The sequence below is a fragment of the Rissa tridactyla genome, chromosome 1 (genome assembly GCF_028500815.1).
Source record: "Rissa tridactyla isolate bRisTri1 chromosome 1, bRisTri1.patW.cur.20221130, whole genome shotgun sequence".
NCBI classification, from domain to species: Eukaryota; Metazoa; Chordata; class Aves; order Charadriiformes; family Laridae; genus Rissa; species Rissa tridactyla.
In genome coordinates this window covers 217,631,631-217,652,527 of record NC_071466.1, presented here as the reverse complement: position 1 = coordinate 217,652,527, position 20,897 = coordinate 217,631,631, and the positions used below count along the sequence as shown (strand labels likewise).

Genomic DNA, 20,897 nt, shown 5'->3' with positions numbered 1-20,897 from the left:
CTTTGCGTCACTGCTGTGGTTTGGCCATGGACGGGGGGGATTCGCTGCACCCAGCATGATCCTGAAGCAGAGCAAAAACTCTTCTTCGCGTGTTCTGGGGTGAGAAGGGGCAAATGTGAGAGGTGTCATGTGCCAGAAGTGAAATCTGTGTTTGGGAAGTAGAAATACACCATAATTATCCTTGTTTGTGTTGCCGTAATTAACAAAGCGCTGCGCTTAAACGTGGAAAAGCACCGCAGGCGGGTGATGGCTGGGTCCTGCTGCGTGGGCACCACGCGGGGCACCTATGGGTGCTCTCCTTGCACCCGCTCTCCTTGCACCCTGTGACACCCCGGGGTCCCTTGCACGTGGATGCACACGCACTTTGCACACGCATGTGCCCGTTGCACAGGGATGCGAGTTCCCGGTGCGCACCCAACGCACCCTGTGCACACCCGTGGCACAGGCGTGGACATGCGTGTTGCGCACAAGCACGTGCCTGTCACATGCGCACAGCCCGCGGCACGGTTGTGTGCGCGCACAGGGCGCTGGCACACGCGTGCACCCGTTGCACGCACGTGTGGCTGCCGTATGGGGGCACGGGGAGGCCACGGGGAGCAGGCACAGGGCTGCCATGGGGTAGGGGACACAGGTGCCATGGGGGGACACCATGGGGAGGGGGCGTGGGTGCCACGGGGAGGGGACATGGGTGGCATGGGGGACACCGTGGCCAGGCAGGGGTAGGGTGGGGAAGGGGCATGGGTGGCCAGGGGTGGCATGGGGAGGGGGCGTAGGGGACACCATGGCCAGGGGTGGCATAGGGAGGGGACATGGGTGCCATGGAGGACACCGTGGCCAGGGGTGGCGTGGGGAGGGGGACATGGGTGCCAGGGGTGGACACCGTGGCCAGGGGTGGCATGGGGAGACACCATGGCCACAGGTGGCATGGGGGACGCTGTGGCCAGGGGTGGCATGGGGAGGGGGAACAGGAGAGGGGACATGTGTGCCATGGGGGGATACCATGGGGAGGGGGCACAGGGAGGGGACGTGGGTGCCATGTGGCCAGGGGTGGCATGGAGAGGGGGCCACCGGAAGGGGACACGGGTGCCATGGATGCGTGTCCACTGAGGACCCGGAGGGGCGGGGGCGGGAGGGAGCGCGGCGCAGCCCCGCGCATGCGCACCGCGCCCCCACCACGGTGGCAGGGCCGTCGGCCCGGCGCAGCGCCCGCCCCCTCTAGCGACGGCGCTGCGAGCCAATGGCGGGCGGCGCGGGGCGGTGATTGACAGGCGGGCGGGAGGGGCGGGGGCGGTGCGGCTCCGCCCCCTCCCGGCGCGGTCTCCTCACGGCGGCGGCGGCGGCTCCATTTTCTCCCGCTCCCGCGGCCCCGCAGCGCCCGGCTCGCCTCAGCCCCGGCCGGCGGAGAGAGACCCGAGAGACGCCCCCCCGCACCCCGCTCTTCCCTCCCCCGCGCCGCCATGAATGAGGAGTACGACGTGATCGTGCTGGGCACCGGCCTCACGGTGAGGAGGAGCCGCCGCCCGCCCGCTTGGGCCTCGGGCCTGGCGCGGGCGGCCGCCGCCCTGCCGGGCCCCGCCGCACCCCCCGGCCCCCCCTCGGTGCTTGGGTCCCTCCCTATCGCTCACCCCCAGTATCCATCCCCGCTCCCCCCGGGCGCTGGTGTCCTTTTGCCCGTCTATCACCTAATTATCATTAACCCCCCCCCCCCCCGACCTAGGGGCTGCTCCCTTTGCTTCCCCCCCCGCCCCCCCCCCCGGGCACCCGGGTCCTGGTTCCCTCCTCTGGATGTCGGGATCTGTTCCCCAATATCTCACCCCCCCACGCCCCGCTGGGACCTTGCGGTCCTCTCCCTCATGTGTCACCTCACCATCGTGCCCCCCCCCCCCCCCCTTCCCAGCCCCGTTAGGGTGCCTCGATTCCCGCTTCCCCCCCTAAATATTACCCGGGGGTGCCTGGGTTCTGGTCCCCTGTCCCCCCTTCCCCACCACCTGCGTCCCTTCCCCCGTCTCTCGTCTAATTATCATAGCACCCCCCATCATTAACACACACACACACCACCCCCCCCCCCCCCCCCCGGGCATTGATTCTTCCCCACCCCCGGCTCGCCTACTTGCGTCCTTTTCCCCCGTCTCTAACCGCCCCCCCGGGCTGGGTTCTGCTTTTATATGACTACCACGGAGCCCCGTGCTTGGGTGTCCCCCCCGTACCCCCCTCCAGACTCCAGGGGGTGTGGGGGGGGGGCCCTCGCTCCGCCGCGCTGCCCGTGGGAGGCCCCAGGAAATGCAGTTGTTTAGCGGAGAGAGGGCGGGGGGGACGAGGGACAATAAAGCGCTAACGGGGATTTATTGCCTGTTTTTTAATTTTATTTATATATTTTTTTTTTTTAATTATTTGATTTTTCCCTTCACCCATCCCGAACCTGAGGTGGCTGCAGGTCCATCGAGCCCTTTTCCCGGAGCCCAGCCCGGCTTAGGGTGGAGGCAGACCTGGTTCTTCCCCCCCCACACAACCCCCCCTCCTCCTCCTCTCCCCGCTCCGCCTTTGCAGCCTTCAGCTCCATCCAGCCCTGACTGCAGCAGGAGGGGGATGGGGAGGCGGGCGAGCCCTGCACGCCTGTCAAATTTGCCTGATTCCCCCCCCCCAACTCCCCCCCAAAAAAAAAAATCTCCTCCCTGGCATTGTCGCTTCCCCATGGTCGTCCCTGAGGAAAGCTGACAGCTGATGGCACTTGGGGGTGCGGCGGAGGGAGGAGGATGAGCCGTCGTGAGGCTTTGTCCTATTGTGGAGGATGCAGCCCGCGCTGCAGGCTGCCGAAAGGGGAGGAAAAAAAAAAAATGGCAGTGCTGCTGCCCGTGAGGTTTGCTGGAGGATTTCTCCTGGCTCCTGCCTTCAAACCGGGGAGATGCCTGGGGCCACTGCTAGCTTATCCGCTGCGGGTTTAATAAGGGCTGAAGGGTGGATTGCAGGTTACAAACGAGAGGCATTGTTTGAAGAAGGGGGGAAGAAAATCCAACATGGTGGAGAGGAGGTTTTCCTTGCTGTTGAATGGCCTTTCCTGCTTTTGTTTCCTCCTGTTAATGGGGAGAGAGATGGCTACACAAAGAGAGATCTTTGGGGCTGGCCGTGAGGGATTTCCCCCACTTCCCCTCTTGATGATAATTGTAAATAGAAATACATGCACTTCCTACTGTGGCTTTGGGGCTGTGATTGACGGGGCTGCCACAGTGGCGAAGGCGTCACGTCTGCTGACAGACTGGGGCACAGCCACTCAAGGCAGATCTGGTTTGTCATCCCCCTGTTTTGAGTATGGGGATAATGGTAACAAAACCAGGATGCGGCACAAAGAAAAATGTGCAAAGTGTGGGAGCGTCTTCCCAGCTGCTGCTGTAGGGTAAACCCAACTTTCCTGGTTGCTTTCATTCCTTTCTCTCAAGGCTCTTCCTTTGAGGTAGCAGGAATGACTTAGGAGGCAAAAACTTCTTCCCTTTGATAGGGAAAGCTGCAGCCTGTCCTAAAAACCTGTCTCTGGCTCACCAAACCAGGGAAACGCACTTCTGGGGAGGTGAAATATAATGAGCTTCTAGTGAAGGGGCCTCCAATAGATCTGAGCTCCATTAAAATGTTAATTTATGCTTTAGAGTGAGCTGTGGTATCAAGTTGGTAAGCACCGTGCTTAATCTCAAACTGACAAATGCCAATGTAAATTTGACAAAAGGCCTCTTGTGAAATCACTTTTAAGACAAGCTAATGCTAATGATCACCAGTTGAGTTAAAAGGAATAAATTATGGCCGTATTTTAAGGTGTGATGACCAAACTCCAGACCCTGAGAGCGTGCAGGAGCGCTTATTTTGCTGCTGATGTGCAGGCTTTACCTCTGAAATACCAATTAGAGCAGGATGGACTTCACCTCAACTTGAGCAGCTGGTGCGGAAAAGCAAGTGAATGGAAACCAGAGGTCCTGGTGCAGCCAGCATGTTCCCGATCCTAAAATGCAAGATTTTGGCTCAACCGTTGTGGCTGGCGAGTAGTGTCAGAGCGGAGCCTGATTCAGGCTGGGCTACAGGACTCTTTCTGCAGTCAGATGAGGCATCAAACTGCAAGCTTGAAGGTTGCTCCTCCAACTTTGGTCTGGTACCAGTGCTGGCAGAGTCAGGCTTCCTGAGGAAAAGGAACTGGAAAATGCGCTGCATATACACATTGTTTCTTTCCTTTTCCAAAGAGCCTTGAACTGTCGTGAAACTTCAGATGATGTTTTCAACCAGCCTTTTCTTAAAGCTGGCCCTTGCAGAAATGGCGTGTTGGAGTCCCACCAGGCAACTGCTGTAGCTGAGTGAGTTTGTGTCTCCTCTCTTGAAAAGCCTGGCTTGCACCTCAAGTATTGATCTCGATGCTGCTTGAACAAAAGAAGTTTAACTGGGGGTCCTGTTTGCTGGGTACTGGACCACTGTGCCACTCTGCCAGGCTACCTGTGGGCTGTGCCCATCTTGTGTCTCGTCCCATGAGAGTTGATGGTTGACTTGTCCCAGTGTTCATCTCTAGGACTTTTACAAAGCCCATAAAATATCTGTAATCCAGACCATCTGGGAGAGGCAGTGAGCAGCTGCTGATCTGGGGGGATTTTTCTTTCTCTTCCCAAAGTGAAAGTTTGGTTGTTGGTTTAAAGAGAAAAAAATAAATCGGCGGAGCCTTTGTAAAAGAGCTGCAAATGCATCTGTCGCAGTGGTCGTTCTGGTTGGGTCTGCAGGGCCACCTCTACGTAAGCACACAAGAGCACGTGTAGAGATACCACTTTTGATTGAGCTGAAATTCGGAACATGAATATTTCAGGTGCTGATCTCTTCTTCAAGCAGTAATGCAAAACTAAGGCAGCTTTAGGACTGGGATTACCGGCGCTCAAAATATTTCAGTTTTTCCCTTATGGATGCTAATTGGAGACCCCATTGCAGTGCCAAGCTTGTAAAGCTTTGTTTTAGCAGTATGGGGAAAAAATAATCCCAGTGCGTTTTTAATCCTGAATTAATGCTGATACGACAGACTCAAACCTAACATGAGGTATAACTAACTCATACGAGAGTGCTACGTTCCTCCCGATCCCTCTGTGTATCGAGCGGTGGTGAAGTGTCAGGCCGTGTGTGGTAACTACAGGGCAGGTATCTGCACAGTGCTGGTGGGTCTGGCTGTCCCAGCACGAGAGCTGGTAGATCTTCTAGCTACCGCATCCTGGAGGTGCTGGTGGAAATGGCTGCTCCAAGTTAGTCAAGTTTTAATAGCTTTAAGATCCTTGGCTTAGGCTTGCTAGGTGCGTCGTGCATTGCAGATTAGGCAGCATCTTTCTCCAGACTTACTGCACAAACTCGTTTTTAATCTGGTGCAGTAATCGGCAGGCTGGAGAACACCTAGTGTTTTTATTTTCAGACTTGTCTTTTCAGTTCACCTTAATTTATACCTCTCTGGTCTGGAAATGGCTCGGTACTTGTTTACCAGGATGTTCAGGAGTGGAATGTTGTGCCCTCTGACAGGAGTTTGTTCCCTGCTTTCTGTGCTCCAGACAGCCTGGGTTATTTGACGTGAATGTTGGGCATAATTAAACTACCCTGTTCAGCCCCGGTAGATGGACACCATGTTCCTGCTGGGTTTTCTCTCATTGCAGGCGCCAGTGGGTTGAACTAAGCTTCTTACCTGCCAGCTGCCTCACCACGTTAAAGCTATATAAATCCATTGCAAAGGTACACGTTCACTTTCTGTAGGAGCAGAGTAGCCAGACTGTTTGGTTCAAGATATATTTAATCGTATAGACACAGGCCTTATTACTTAAAGAGCCTAAAAAACATCAAAGTGACTGCGAGGACCAAGTGGAGTGTCGCTGTCCCTTGCATCATCCCCTGGTAGCTGAGGGGATTGCTCAAGTGCCATGAGTAATTGCTTTTGCAAAGTAGAGCTTTGAGCGTTGCTTGCCAGAGTCTGGTGTGGTAGACACGGCCAGCGTATGTTAGAGGTGGAATAGCCTGGGCGACGCTAACGAGCTGTGTGTAACTACTTGCACAGCCCCGTCTTTCTAAGAAAGAGCTCTTGCTGTGCCAGAACCCCTTGTTGAAGATGAAGGGATCTTGCTAAATGTTTTGCGTGGAATCCTCCCCTCGGTGCTGTTAGATGGACCGACGCTGGCTCAAGTTTCCATCGGTCTGTCTGAGCCTTTCTGAACTGCCGCCCTACTTGGAGAAAATCCATGTAAAGCGACTTGCTTCCCTCCATTCCTGAAGGCTTCTGTGTGCAGAAGGTCTATTCCTGAGCAGTTTGTGCAAGCGAGGGAAGAGCTGACGGTCTTAAGCAAGCATGGAAATGCCAATACCTCCAAGTTACCTATTATTCCTTTTTTTTTTTTTTTTTTTCATGGATTTGTATTGGATGTGCTGTCTCCACGTTTCTGGTGCGCCTTGTGCTCTGGTTCTGTGCTCTCCGGCCATTTGAAGCGGCCAAGCAGTGCCGCAGACGACATCAATCGCTGTAAGACTTGCTCTGTCATTCATTCGACAGCACAATGCGACCTCTTGGGAGCCTGTCGTAACCTGAACTGGCTGAAGTGGTGGATTATAGTAGCACAGCGTGACTGTAATTTGCAGGAAGGTTGTGTTCGACCCCAGCTGGATACCTGAAGCTTTCCCTGCTGTGTCTTGGTGCCCCTTTTTGCTGTCAACAGCTGCTCGGTTTTATCCATTTGCACAGGGTTGATGTTTTTAATATGGTCAGAAAGCCACAGATTTGAACTCTGACGCTTCCCCTTTTTTATTTGCAGTCTAAACTGTCTCCAGCCCTTCCCTTATCAGTACAGGCTGTTTGTTTTCCTCGCTCCCTGACCCGAACGACAGAATGACATATCAAGCGGTTCCTAGACGCGGACTAGCGCGCCCGTGGATGGCTCTAGCCAGCGGCCAGCCAGTGCAGCCATCGAAAGGAATTGCTGAGCTGGGAGGATAAATCTATTGTGCCTCTCGTGTTTTATGACCATGCCGTTGCCTCATCGGCTGCGAAGGGAAGCGACAGTGAAAAGCCTGCGCGGGATTTCAACACTTGGGGCTCTGCAGGAGCCTGGGTGACATTACAAACCTGTTAAATGAGCCTTGGATAAAATAGTATCGTAATACCTCCACCTCGATGCCCGTATCGGTGTTTAATGGGTATGAAATAAGATTGAAAAGGTACTTAAGACCTCTTACATCTTCTGCTGGTACCCAAATTTGCCTAGGGGGGATGCTGCCAGTTTGGACAGGCAACCTGTTGAAGGGATACACACTAACTGGGAAGTGATGGATGTGCTGCTCTGAGAAGAGAGAGCAAGAAATGCTTTGAAGTTTCCTTGAATGGAGGAAGGAAATCAGCTGACAACCACGGAGCGTAGCTTCTGCAGATTTTACTGTAACTCCATCCCTCCAATTGATACTTATTTTGTTTTGAAATCCTGGTTGGCTTCTTCGTGGCTCAGCTCCAGCATGGATGCTGGCCATCCTCTACCTCCATCTGGCAGAGCTGGTGAGCCAGGGTTTTGGAAGATGTTCCAGGGGGGATAAAATCACAGGACAGAGCAAAGAATCAAAGCAGAGCCCTTATGTAGAGCTCCAGGAATTTGGTTTAACTGAGATCACACTGGCTAGTGGTGATGCATTTGGTGTGATAGTCCCACGTTGCATGTGGTAAATCATTAGTGATTTAACTGACACCATAAAAGCCATCTGTACTTGTGCGGTTCCTCGGCCTTGTAGGGCTCATGGCGCTCTCGAGTAGGGTCTTAACACAGGGTTTGGTGCAGGAGTGTCTGTTGGCAGGGTCTCTGCATGCTTCAGCCTGGCTGGAAAAAGTAGAGGCGTCTTGTAGGACGTGGGAGATCTGGAGTCTGTGGAGGATGGTATGGTGCTGGAAGGAGCAGCTGATGGATCATAGAGAGGTTTTGTGGGAAGTACTGCAGCTAATTCTGTTCACCATCCACGTGATGACCGTCAAGCTTTGAAATCACCCACAACTTGGAGTGGCCCATTCTTGCCACGCACCAGGGAGCAGCTCTAGCTTTGCTCTCTGGGGCCTTGGCTGAAGTGCCTCGCTCTTCCAGCAGAAAAGATTTGCCCATTGCCACCTGGAAGCACCAGAACAGCAAGTCCCAACACCAGCGATCCCTGCCAGCCATCCACGCAGCTACAGGTGTTGGGACACTTTGGAACAAAATAAGCCCCTCCTTTACCGTGGGGGTTGGTTTTTGGCTGGTGAAGTTGAAGATGGTTTTAAAAGCTTCCTTTACACCGAGGATTAACAGAGTTAACCGATACCCATATTGGCCAGTGTTGTCATAACATAGTTTGAAATAAGCCTCCTACACACTGCAGCAGGGGGGAAGTGACACACGAGGAGAGTCCTGAGCGCCCTGTGGGGCAGGAGGCAGGTGGCGTAAACACAAAGGACCTCACGGAGACACAGGTCTCTCCCAGGAGGACCAAGCTGCTGGTGTTCTTGAATGAACCGCTCCTCCGCTCCTGGGCGTGAGGATGTGCAGCGGTGGCATCTCTCGGCAGCTGGATGTGGGGTTTTACAGGCTGAATAAAAGATAACGTGAAATGTGGCTGGGACCTACAAATTAGATGATGGTGAATGAGAGCCCAGTTGCAGATGTAATTCTGCCTGTGGAGAGAGTTGAGGCAGAGCGGGGAAAAGTCATTGAAATCTCCACAATAAGCGTGCAAGTATTCAAGGTTTTTTTTTTTTTTTAAGCTCTTTGGCTTGTGAGTGCCAGAGCTGGTGACCGAGTTAGTTGCAACGTTGTGTTTTAATGGGGATTTAGCCATGCAAGTCTTCAGCTGGTTCTGCAAGCTGCAACTTGTGTCCCTCTGCAATTAGTCTCAGCCTCTTGGTGTTGCGTTCAAACATGGCAGCCGATCTGCTGCTCAAAGTAATCTTGGTGTTTTTAATCTCAGTGAGCACATAGCAAGGATAGCCAAGTGTCTACTGAGATGATAAAGATCCCAAATGGCTTAATTTATTGTTTATGCTTCCTCTGTCCTCTAAGAGTAGCTGTTGACTCTATTGTGTGTCCCAGTGTGGCAAATATCAACGGTTAAGGTTTTGAGGAGACTTAACTGATGTCTCGGTAAGACTTCATGCTCCCGCTGTCACCTATAAATGACAGCGCTGCCTCTCTGTGGACATCCTGAAATTGATAGCTGGTGGTTTAGGAGTATAGATTTTCCTAATCTAGCCCAAATGCATGAAATTCACAGAAACTTCCTCAGGGGAGCCCTGGTAGGTGGTGGTCGTGTGGTCAAAACATCTTGGTTGGCTTGCCCAGAGCAGACAGCGAACCTAGTAAGGGGTTAATCTGTCTCAAATAAGTCTTTCAGCGTGTGTGTCTTAATTTTGGAGTGAGGCAAGTGGTGTGTTTGTTTTCAAAGGACTGTGCCGGTATGGTACCTTCAGATCCAGGCATGCAGTAGGCTGTCTGAACACGCTCTTTGAGAGAGCATCGCTAGGAAAAGCGGAAGGAGGCTCAAATGCAACTAACATGTCCTTTGCATCCTTTCCTTTCCTCTCTCCGTAGGAATGCATCCTCTCCGGGATTATGTCAGTGAATGGAAAGAAAGTCCTTCACATGGATCGTAACTCTTACTATGGAGGGGAAAGCGCATCCATTACACCCCTGGAGGATGTAAGTACGGAGGCTGACGCCCGCCTATTGTGTCCTCCCCAGGCACACAAAAGGGGGCTTTATTTCGAGCTATCCTAGGGGTGGATTCGAAGTAATTACTCTTAAGGGTTTCCTTTGAGTAAGAATGTTTTATGGCACTTCCACAGCAGATAATAGCGGGGAGAGAAACCAGTGTGTATGTTTATACTTGGTAGATAGCACTTGTTTTCTGTAGTTCCCAGCCAAGATTCAAGCACGCAGTGATTGAGCGATGGTTCAGAGGTATAACGCCCGACAGCTAGATGTTAAAACTCTTCGGATAAATCGTTGCTGCTGCACTTGCCGGCAAATGTTGGCCTAAGAAATGCTGCGTGCTCTTTGTGCCTTGACGTTACACTTGGTCCTTGGTCTGCGAGCGCTTCCAGCTAAAAGGCACCATCTCATTGGGTTACTGCTTGCACCCTGCGATTGTGAAGCCCCTAAAGCTGTTAGTTTGGCTGATCAGTTTGATGTCAGGAAATCTCTGCTCTCCTTGCTGCTTAACTGGGTTAAATATAAACATTGGGGGATCTGATTTAAGTATATGGAGGAGCCCACCCTCTCCCGAAGCAGGCATTTTGATCAGATTACCTTTAGCTATGTTAAATGGTATTTCAGTTCAGCAGGTCATAAATTCCCAAGCTTTAAGCCTTGGAGAAAGAAAGACTGAATGAGCAAAATAATACTGTCTGATTCCTACTTTAAGAATTTACTGGATGTGAATTGTGTATTGCATCCAAAGTCAAATTCGAGCTAAAACACTAGCCAAAAGCTTGATGTGAAGAGCTTATGTTCAGCTGAGGGGATGTGGGGGTGGAAAGTGTGTACATGTGTGGGAGAAATTATACCCAGAGATATTTCCTCTAGTATAATAAGTTTTGTATTCTCTCCGAAGCTCTACAAAAGGTTTAATCTACCAGGAACTCCACCAGAATCTATGGGGCGAGGAAGAGACTGGAACGTGGACCTAATTCCAAAATTCCTTATGGCTAACGGTAAGCGATACTGAGCTCCCGAGTCTGCCTCGTAAGCTGGGTTGGTATTCAGTGCTGGGATCGAATAAACAGCCCTTCAGCCATCTCGTCGTGAGCTTGCGGAAGCATTAATCAAAGAGCTGCAGAAAGCTCGCTCGAGCGGATCCACACGCGTTTATGCCAGAAGCACCACAGCTTCTGCTCCGTGACTCCTTCTGGCTGTGGACCTTTCGCACTTGGGAGATGGCTTCAGCTTGGAGCGTGCAGCAGTGGCACATCTGGAGGGTTTGAACGGCCGTTTTCCAGCATCCTCTCTTAAAGCGTTTGTATTTCTAGCCAGAGTTAATGCCATGAATTTGTGGGTTGTTATTCTTCCGTGGCTTAGGAAGAAACTGTTGATTCCATGGTGACTGTTAATTCCCTTTGTTCCTATTTTTGTGGCTTGCAGACTCTCTCATCCCTTATTGATGTTACAAATCCTCATTCTTTAATCTGTGTTCCAGTACTGGGACGGGTCTTCTGGACCAAACCCACTATTGCGGAAGTGCTTATCAATGCAAACAAGTTCAGGCACAACTCATTTTGCCAAATAGCAACCGCTTGCTACTGAAATACCTTGTCCCTGAAGCAGGAGGGGATAGATGTATGGTGTAGTGCCAGTCTTGCTCAGGTTAATGCGGTGGAAGACTTGATTCCAGTCAAGGTTTGGTCACTTGAGTCTCAGCGCGCACATTGTGGCGTGTTTCTAAGGGACATCATCCCTCTGTGGGGATGTGACAGTGGGTGGGGACAGGTCAGTGGGGGACAGCTCGACATTAGCTGCGTGCAAGCCAGGGGAAGTTGGTGGGACAGCCAATAGGCAGGCTGTGCTACATCGGAATAGTGAGGATGAGGAGCTGCTGTCACCCAAAGACGTGACCACTTTTGTCATGTTGAGTGTGAATGAACCACAAGGAGCAAAAAGCAGCCGTGTTCTGCGGGGAATTAACATGCTGCGGGATGGCTTTTAGTCAGAGGACTGATGGAAGCTGGAGTAATGACAAGGAAGCTCTTAATTGCCTGTAAGAAAGCCTTAAAACTGCCTGATAATTGCAGTAGTGAGTGTCTGCCGCACCCCGTCTGTTAGACAAAGGTGTAAGAGCTGTGTGGGTTGAACGCGGTGCTGCCGTCGAAGGGTTTGCTGTGTTGGAAGAACTGTCTGCCTTGTGAGAAGCGCTGTTCTCTTGGCTTCTGGCTACAGACCAGCTGGTTGACTTGTGCCAAACTTCTTTTCCAGGTCAGTTGGTAAAGATGCTGCTCTACACAGAAGTCACTCGCTACTTAGACTTCAAGGTGATCGAGGGGAGCTTCGTCTACAAGGGAGGAAAGATCTACAAAGTTCCTTCCACTGAGGCAGAAGCCTTGGCATCCAGTGAGTAGTCGCACCTTGCTTTGTGTCCTCCCAGGGCCACCGTCTCTAAACAAAGGCCAGACAGGTCTCTGCCACCCACATCTCGGGATATTCTGTGCTCGTGTAGAAAAGAAATCTGGATGCTCCTCAGGTGGAGCTACTCCATCTCAGTAACAAGCTGTGCTTAGCGTAGGATTCTTCTGCATCTCATTTGACTTCAAACGCCACTTGCAGTGTGAGTCTTGGGCTTCCTGAGCCTTGAGTTACTGTTTTCTTGGAGCTTTCAGATGGAGCCGGTCAAGCTGCCTGTTCTGTGGCTCATCTGGTGAGAATTTGGCTCCAGAGGTTACATTTGGGGCTTATGCTCCCAGCTCTGCCATAAATATTTAATGTTGGGTCCTTGTTGGTTGGAATTGCGTGTGTGAAAAATGTTGCGTTTTGTCAGCAGGAAAACTGGAATCACTAATTCCGTCGTGTGGTACCTGGCTTAATCTTAATTGTTGTCTACTTAAATTCCGCTCCTCAGATAAAACAACTGATCATTCATAATCGTGTAGTGAAATACGGTGGGAGCTGGCAGAGGGCTGTCCGTTAGCTTCAGGTTCAGGGTGTGTGAGTGGCGTATCAGTCATTCCTTCAGTTTTGGCCCCATTGTTGACCCTGAAGTAGTCTCTTAAGAGACTCGTGCTGGCAGAAGTAGGAGGTGCTTTTGGTGCTGTCTCTGCCTTCGTGTTTCATCAAACCCAGTCTTGTTTCTGCAATTTGTAGAAAATTAAAACACATAAATGGTGCCTTGTCCAATCTGGTGTTTGAAGTTTTGACCCTCGCAGCACTTGCTGGTTCCTTTGTGAGGCTGCAGGAGAGCCCAGCACCGCTTTGATGGAGCTTTAATCGCCGCTTTTTGACAATGCCAAGTCTGGTAGATACCAAACGCAGGTCTGTGCTTATGGAAGCTCAGGTTGGGCTTTACACCAGGCCAAGTGGAAACTGCTCTCCAGGCTTTCCCCCAGCTGGAAGTAGTGTAGAAGACCGGCCTCCAGCCATGCCTTGAGGAAAGTTGGCTGCTTCACCTCTTGAGGTCTGGTGCAGCGGGACAGCTGCCAGTGTGGACCGGTATGGCAGATTTTGGTGTCTCCCGCTTGAACAGAGCGCCTTGGTTAGCCCTCGAGGTCAAATTCCACGTTAGCAAGTGATGTTTGAAACACTCGGTGGTTCTTACCCGCTTCTGATACACTGGCAATGGAAAAGCCATTTAGTAGCTGTGTGAGTTCTGACAAAAATGCTTTGGTTTTAGGCTTAATGGGCTTGTTTGAGAAACGCCGGTTCAGGAAATTCCTAGTCTATGTTGCCAACTTCGATGAGAACGACCCCCGAACTTTTGAAGGCGTTGATCCCAAGAAGACCACCATGCGCGATGTGTATAAGAAGTTTGACCTGGGGCAAGATGTTATAGACTTCACGGGCCATGCCCTCGCGCTCTACAGGACTGACGAGTAAGTCTGGGTTCAGTTGCTCCCCCAGATCAGCTGGGGTGCTGGGCGCGTATCCGGATTGAGGGTGGGACGTCTCGCAGAGCGTGTCTGTCCCCGATGCTGCGTGAATTTTAAAATACCGTGTCCTCTGCTGATGAGGTATTTAAACTTGTGGGTTCTTGGGGTTAATGAAGCATCTCCTTCCTGAATAAACCCCCCTGTGACACTTAAGTGCTTCTAAAAGGGAACTTCCAGGGAATTACTTGCCAGGAGCAGCTGGAGGGTGGAGAAGGAAACTTCACAAGAAGCAAATGTTTTGCTCTCTGTGTCTATCCTGCTGTAAGTCTTGGTCTGTGAAATGTTGCAAATCACATAACTGCCTTCTCCAGCTATCTAGATCAACCATGCCAAGAAACAATCAACAGGATTAAGCTCTACAGCGAGTCACTGGCTAGATACGGCAAAAGCCCGTACCTTTATCCCCTCTATGGCCTTGGAGAGCTGCCCCAGGGATTTGCAAGGTGAGAACTTGGGTTGGGACTCCAGTGTTTGCTCAATGCAGCTGTAGTACCTGGTGGGGGGGATCAGATATGTGGAGTCAGTCATCAGGCTTCCAAAAGGTGATGCCGCATAAAAATACTGCGGTCGTTAACAGCTCTCTTGCTGTCTTAATCAAGAAGCAATTCCTCCATGTGAGATTGTTTCTTTCTGGGCTTGTTTACCGCGATTCCTCTTAGCAGTGGTAGTTCGGGGTTTGCTCAGAGATACCATTTGCGGCATCTTGTATATCCAAGAGGCTGGATTTGTCTACATGGTGTAGCCTACAGCACTGTAGGACTGTCTGGGTTGCACCAAGCAGATTCTTTCTAGCTGGATGTAATCGCACCTATGACTTGCTCCAAATACCGGCTGATGCCTCGCAGAAAGAAGAGCAGACAGCATCTGCTGCCTGCAGGTTTGAGCAGTGTATTTTGAAGAGGTTTAAGTCTAATGTGGGGTTTGCCCAAGTGAAACAGAAACAAGGGGCTGAAAGGGCTGTTAAAAACCAATCGTGCACCTGTGGAACACGCTGAAGTGGTTTTACTCTTGCAGGTTAAGTGCTATATACGGAGGCACCTACATGCTGAACAAGCCCATTGAAGAGATTGTGATAGAAAATGGCAAAGTGGTTGGTGTGAAGTCTGAAGGGGAGGTACGGTACCTTCCGATTCTTTCCTTACTCCCCGCTCCCCATCTGGCCTCTCCAAACTGGGGCTGTTGGTCATCGATCTGAACAAATGCAGTAGAAGAACCCTCATCAGGGCCCTCAGACCAAAACTGCTTGGCTGGTGATGTTTTGCCCTGCGCTAGCTCACTTAAGACACGATGTTTTCCTGGCAAGGAGCACAGCGCAGTGCAGTAGTCCTGCTCCAGGAGCTGGAATGTGGTCTCCATGGGCTAGCAAGGTTGTCTTCTGAATAAATCAGGCTGGCTGAACCGGCGAGGAGCTGTTGCTTGTGTCTGACCTGGGTAGGGACTCAGCTCTGCCCTTGACGTTCAGTCTTAGCTGCTCAGGCAGCTGGCACACGGCTTTTCTGCAGCTTTTTCTCCACCTGGCAATATAGAGTGAGCGAGAGTGCTGCGAGCTGCTTGGAAGCTATAAATGTGCTCCCAACTGGAGCGGGAGCTTCGCAGGACAGCTTAGCGTAGGATAGGTTTGCTGGTAGGGTAATGTGTCCTTCCCGGGTAGGGGATGATGTGTCCTGGCTAGCAGCGGAGGTGATAATCCATGCTACGGACTGATGTGCCCAAGTGCAGGCAGCCTGGAGGCTTCAAATTGCTCAAATAGTAAACTATTACTGTAAAAACGAGTCCTGACGCCAACTGGTCAATTCTTACCTGTTTGGTTCAGCCTTGACCACAGCAAGTTATGGTCCTAGACTGCAAGGACTGGGCTCTGTAGTGGTTAGAGCTTAACGGTGTAGTCAATGACAAGGGGAAGACGTGATTGATCACGCAGCTATACGTAGGCTTAATTTTAAGAGTAACGCACTGAGATTTGGATGGCCCGAGCTGAAGCGTGCTGCTGGCAGGGAGATAAGAACCTGACGCAGGAACAACCACCTTGAATTGCTCTTTTTTTTTTTTTTTTTTTTTTTCCCCCCCCCAAATTGGCTGGTTCCTCACCTCTGGCTGTGTACGCGCCTCTGCGCAGTGGTCACCCGAGGTCTCTCTTGCCTCTGCAGGTTGCTCGCTGCAAACAGCTCATCTGCGACCCCAGCTACGTCTCGGACCGCGTCACGAAGGTCGGCCAAGTGATTCGGGTAATCTGCATCTTGAGCCACCCGATCAAGAATACAAACGATGCCAACTCCTGCCAGATCATCATTCCACAGAATCAGGTCAACCGAAAATCAGGTGCGTGGAGAGCGGGGAGTGCTGGGGGTGTGCGTGGGTCTCGTCGCGCTTCGGTTGAGGCTGGGTGGTCGTTAAAACGGCCTCGCACCAAACATGTGCTCCCATGGTCCGGTGAGATGTGGATCAAACAGGAAAATACAGACTGTGGCAGATTTCATGTCCTTGTCCAAAAATCAAGGATAAGATTTTTTTAGGCCCCAGCAAGGCTGTGCTTTAGAGCAGCAGTAGGGCAAGCCGGGGCAGGGGTAGGGGGGCACCTGCGGTTGGAAAACCGTGTGAGGAACCCGCCGAAGGAAGTGCCCCAGCCTGGGAGAAGTGGGTGAGGAGCACAGGGTGGGGACCTGGGAGCGGGGTGAGGGCTCTGTGCCGGAGGGGAAATGCTTCCTCGCCCTCAGACAGAGGGGTGGGCCGGCTGCTGGGGACCCCGCTGGCTTTCGGGAGCCTTCACAGGCACAGGAAACTGGATTTTGGAGATGGCACGGGGCTGCTCGTGTCCAGGCCCATCAGCCAAGAGACCGAGAGCACGTAGGACTGCAGGGCAAGGACGGGACTCATTCAAGCGTGGTCTTAAACAAGACAAGAAGTGTCAGGGGAGCAGGAGGAAGCGCATGAGTGTGCAAGTTAGAGGTGGCTTTTTGGATGGGGCAGGCCTGACCCGGGCTGTTGGCTCTCCTGGCGCGTCCTGACCTGCTGCTGTGATGTGCTTCCCCAGACATCTACGTCTGCATGATCTCCTCTGCACACAACGTGGCGGCGCAGGGGAAGTACATCGCCATTGCCAGCACTACTGTGGAAACCGCGGACCCAGAGAAGGAAATCAAGCCGGCCTTGGACCTCTTGGAGCCCATCGAGCAGAAGTAAGGCCTTGACAAGCCCCCTCTGCCCCTTATCTCTCTGCTGCAAGCGTTCGGGCCTGAGGCATGAAGGCAGAGGGGATCTGAAGGTCATTTGGCTGCGCAGAGGTGTTGAAACTCTGAATTTCCTCTGCATCTGCCTACGCGCTGGGCAGAGTCTTTAATTCAACCGTTCTCGCACCCACAGCGGTGCTCTAGAACCATTCTGAAGCTTTATGATTTATTTTTTTTTTTCCCTCCTTCCAGGTTCGTTAGCATCAGTGACCTGTTTGCACCGACCGACTTGGGAACCGAAAGCCAGGTTAGTTCAGGGCCGCGCTCGTGTTTGAGGGGGTGAGGAGAGAGGCTGGGTGTTAAACGGCTGCTGCTCTTTCCAGATCTTCATTTCTCGCACCTACGACGCCACTACTCACTTTGAGACGACGTGCGATGACATCAAAGATATTTATAAGAGGATGATGGGATCAGAGTTTGACTTCGAGGAGATGAAACGCAAGAAAAACGATATCTATGGGGAGGAGGAGCTGCAGTAATGAGAATCTCTAATTAGGAGAAATTTAAATCGGCTAATATGAATATATAAGGAACTTAATGAACACTGTATGAAATTCAATATTGTAAGGCCTGCTTTTGTAATCCCATCTCTGAGAGATTGAAGAGTACTGCACTGGTAATGTTCCCCTTTTGGATATCATGTGTTAATTATTTCATTCTAGTAGGGCTGCTGTCCAGAATCTGGCAAATTACTGACTGATTTAACGACTAACCTCGTAAGCGAAAGGCAGACTGAACCTTTTTTTTTCTTTTTCTTTTTTTTTTTTTTTTTTTTTTTGCAGACGTAGATGTTGGTGCAGATTTGAAATAACTCATTGACAGCTGTGTCTTACCTTGTCTTTTTAATCATTTGTAAACATCCTTCACAATTATGTGCTTCTGGTGAGCTAGTAGCCGTGACGGCTGTCACCCAAACCTGATATCAAGGAAAATAGAAACTGAGCACTCCATTATTGTGGACAGCATCCCTAAAGTCTCTTCCCATCAATCTAACTCTGTGGCAAGTTGTATTATGGACAAAGCCCACATCTATTGTAGCAGCAAATGTTGGCTTCGTTCTGGGCACAGAACTTAACCTCCACTTAAGCTTCTAAAACTGTTTACATCGGTTGGGACACAGCTGTGCCTAAGGCTCCTTTGTGTTTTAATCTTAATAAAATTGAGAGAACAAATTACAGAGCAGGCAAGATGTGGAAGTATTTTCTGTACCCCTGGTGGCTTCTCGGATGGACCAAACGGCACTGCGGTATCGGTATGACAGAGCCTGTGCTTCTCGTGTCTCCTGAAGGCTCCAAATGACTTCTGTACTGCGAAGTAAAGCCAAATTCTGGAAACCAGTCCTGTGCTCTGGTCTGATTCACTTCAGTGGTACGAGCAGCACCTCCTTTCTGAGATCCCTTGGATCTCTGCCCGCCTGCCAGGCCTGAAACGTGAGTGGTTGCGGAGCATTTCCTCCTGGAAATAATCGGGCTCGGGCTTCCTTGGTTGGGCTTCCTGGCCCCAGCTGCTCTCGGGGCTGCTTTTTGGCAGGGGAGAAGATGCTGCGGCACGAGGCCTGTCACCGTGTCTCTGGGCGCCAGCCTTCTCGCTCCCTGCAGCCACCCCCTACTGCCTGCATCCAGAAATAGCACTTCCTTGAAGCAGCAGTAAATAATTCTTGTTCTTACGGCTCCTCTGCAGGGCACTGATCTCTCTCTCTCTCTCGCTCTGAGTGATGCTCCTCTTCGGCGTGAGCCTGAGCCATCCCGTGGCACAGATTTTGCAGCCTGCAGCAACCCCGCTGCTGGGGGGGCAGGTGTGGAGCGAGGAGCAGGGCTTGTGTTTATACACAGTGAGGCCAAGGGCCAGAAAAAAAAAAAAAGAAAAAAAAAAAAAAAAAGAGAAAAATGCCTTTGGAACAGCTTTCTCCCAGGCAGGGGCGCTGGTGAAGGCTTCAGCCCTCCCTTCCGCTGTAGCCGTGCTGCTCTTGCGCCGCTGCTGAAGAGGAACCGGGGCTTTGACCACATCTCGTTCATAAACCGGTGCTGGGCTACGCCTGGCTCCAGCTGCCCCTTTCCTTCCTCCCTCCCTGCGCTTCGGGGCTTTCGGCACTTCCTCTCCCCGGGCCCTGGTTCCAGGAACCACCTTTCCAGTTGAAGCCGCTGGGAGCCGGGTAGTGGCAGAGTGAGGTGCCCAGCTGTGGCCGGGGAAGTTCTCCCTGGCCTTGCGCTTCCTCTCTTGAGCTGCTTCAGTGCTCGGTGGCAACAAGCTGAGCCTTTTCAGAGGCCAGACAGACCTAACGCCTGTGGAAAAACGGGCTCTTGTCACCCCTCGCTGCTGGGACCTGGTTACTGCTCGGGGAAGGAGGAGGGTGTTCATCCTGCAGCCCCGCGTCTCCACGAGCCCACCACCGTTAGAGCCAAGCCATCTTGCTTGCTCTTTCCTTCCCTTGTGGGCTTCAACGTGGAGGGTTAGCGCAGAACAAAGCTGGTTTCTGATCTCTGCGTGAGCTGGGAAAGCTGCTCTCCTCCCCGCTGCTGCCAGGAGAGGCCGGGGGCTGAGCGGGAACCCCTCTCCAGCGAGCCAGCGGTGGGCGAGATTTAGTTTTTAGGTTTTATTACTCAAACTCTCTACAAAAGTCATCCAGCACGTAATGTTCTTGCATTCTTTTATTAAAAAAAAAAAAAAGAAACGAGGACAACCCTGTCCTCCACATCCATAGGTAGGGGATCTTACACAGGTCTTAACTGCGGCATTTTGTCGTCGTCCCCCCCCGGCATGTTTGTCTGAGCTACCATAAATAAAGAGCTTTTTTGTTCCTGGCTCCTGTTGTCTGGCTATTTACAAGACTTTCCACGTGCTGCAACGCGCTCGGGTCCCAGCAGTGAACCGGTACCAAGAGGCAACAGGGGCGACTTGGAACGTAGTGTGGAGCGGCGGCCGCGGGCTCGCTGGCACTCGGGCGACGGTGGCCAACACCTGTTAAAAATGTACACCCACCCCCGCGGCTAACGCAGGCGGCCTGTACAGCGTGTACAGCAACAGCCCCGTGGAAAATGCTTTTATTATTGTGGACTCGTACCGTTCCTAACCTTCAAGTAAACGGCTTTTTTTTTTTTTTTTTTTTAAAATCTATTGTTCCTGTTTTTTCCAATGTCAGCTGCACTAAGCACTTGAAAAAAACTCCAATAATTTAAAACTGTGTAATGTTAAAATAACCTCCGTCCTATACGCAAGTCGATGGCAGGGAGTAAATCCCCGGGAGGATTTGCATTAGCCATCTTTAAATAATTTCTACATACATACAGAACTAGAGCCAACCTTCCCCTGCGCACGGCTCCTGTGTGCGGCACCGGGAATCCACTGGGATGTCGGGGCTGTCCTGCAGAGGACCGGGATGCCCAAACCGGCGCCGCGGGGCCCGGGGAGGAGCCGTGCTGCGGTTTCGCTTCGTCACCTGCAACAGAGAGACGCGGCGCAGGTTATTGCTCTGCTCCCCTCCTTGCTCTGGGCAGTGCCGATGTCTGGCGGAGCTTCCCCAGGGCAAGTGCCGGAGTGTTTCCCGTTGCCGGCAGTGCCGAGTGTGGCTCTGCCGAGCACGGGCCATCAGAACGGCTTCAGGAGTCGGCCCTGAGCAGATCCTGCAGCCAGTCCCGGGGAAAGGTCCCCGCTCGGCTGCGGGAGCCGCTGGACTCCAGCTCCCCGCCTGCTGCCCCGCAGACAATCCGGGAGCTGCTCCCAGACTTTTTGGGGGAGAAGGGGTCGATCCCAAGCTCCCCCCCTGCTTACCAGTAGCTTCTTCTAAACGGGGAAGCCACTTTCTGCATCGTCCTAAGGAAGGTGTTGACATCAGCCACGAGGATTCCTTTGCTTTCGAGGACCTCCCTGCTGACGCTGGACTTCTCTGCAAAGGAAGGAGGGGAACCGTAATTCAAGGTTGTTCTGAAACCTACAGAAAATATCCCCAAATCCCACTGCAGTTATCCTGTTTTGCAAATGGGAGCAGATGAACGACGCTGAACAGCCTCAGCCCAGCCAGGCCAGAATTAGAGCATGACGTAAAGCCATCCGCA

At 52.1% G+C, this 20,897-nt stretch overlaps 2 protein-coding genes across 5 annotated transcripts in view; one reads left to right on the top strand and one right to left on the bottom strand.

Annotated features, from left to right (window-relative positions):
• Positions 1-1,304: 1,304 nt before the first annotated feature.
• On the top strand, positions 1,305-18,182 carry GDI2 (GDP dissociation inhibitor 2). Its single transcript, XM_054193034.1, has 11 exons — positions 1,305-1,502; positions 9,579-9,686; positions 10,600-10,699; positions 11,955-12,089; positions 13,363-13,561; positions 13,930-14,061; positions 14,633-14,732; positions 15,766-15,937; positions 16,650-16,794; positions 17,038-17,092; positions 17,169-18,182. The coding sequence occupies exons 1-11, from the start codon at positions 1,458-1,460 to the stop codon at positions 17,322-17,324; spliced, it is 1,347 nt and encodes a 448-aa protein (XP_054049009.1). The 5' UTR covers positions 1,305-1,457; the 3' UTR covers positions 17,325-18,182.
• A 1,241-nt stretch (positions 18,183-19,423) lies between these two features.
• The window catches only part of TASOR2 (transcription activation suppressor family member 2), a 49,794-nt gene continuing 48,320 nt past the window's right edge, over positions 19,424-20,897 (bottom strand). For 2 of the 4 annotated variants that reach the window (XM_054193021.1, XM_054192988.1), the window contains exons 23-24: positions 20,614-20,773; positions 19,424-20,281 (exon numbers count right to left, since the gene is read on the bottom strand). In XM_054193021.1, coding sequence (XP_054048996.1) covers positions 20,278-20,281; positions 20,614-20,773 — 164 coding nt within the window. In that variant the 3' untranslated portion in view covers positions 19,424-20,277. Of the gene's footprint in view, positions 20,282-20,609; positions 20,774-20,897 lie in introns of those variants that run through there. The other 2 variants (XM_054192996.1, XM_054193004.1) reach the window with 2 other exon arrangements.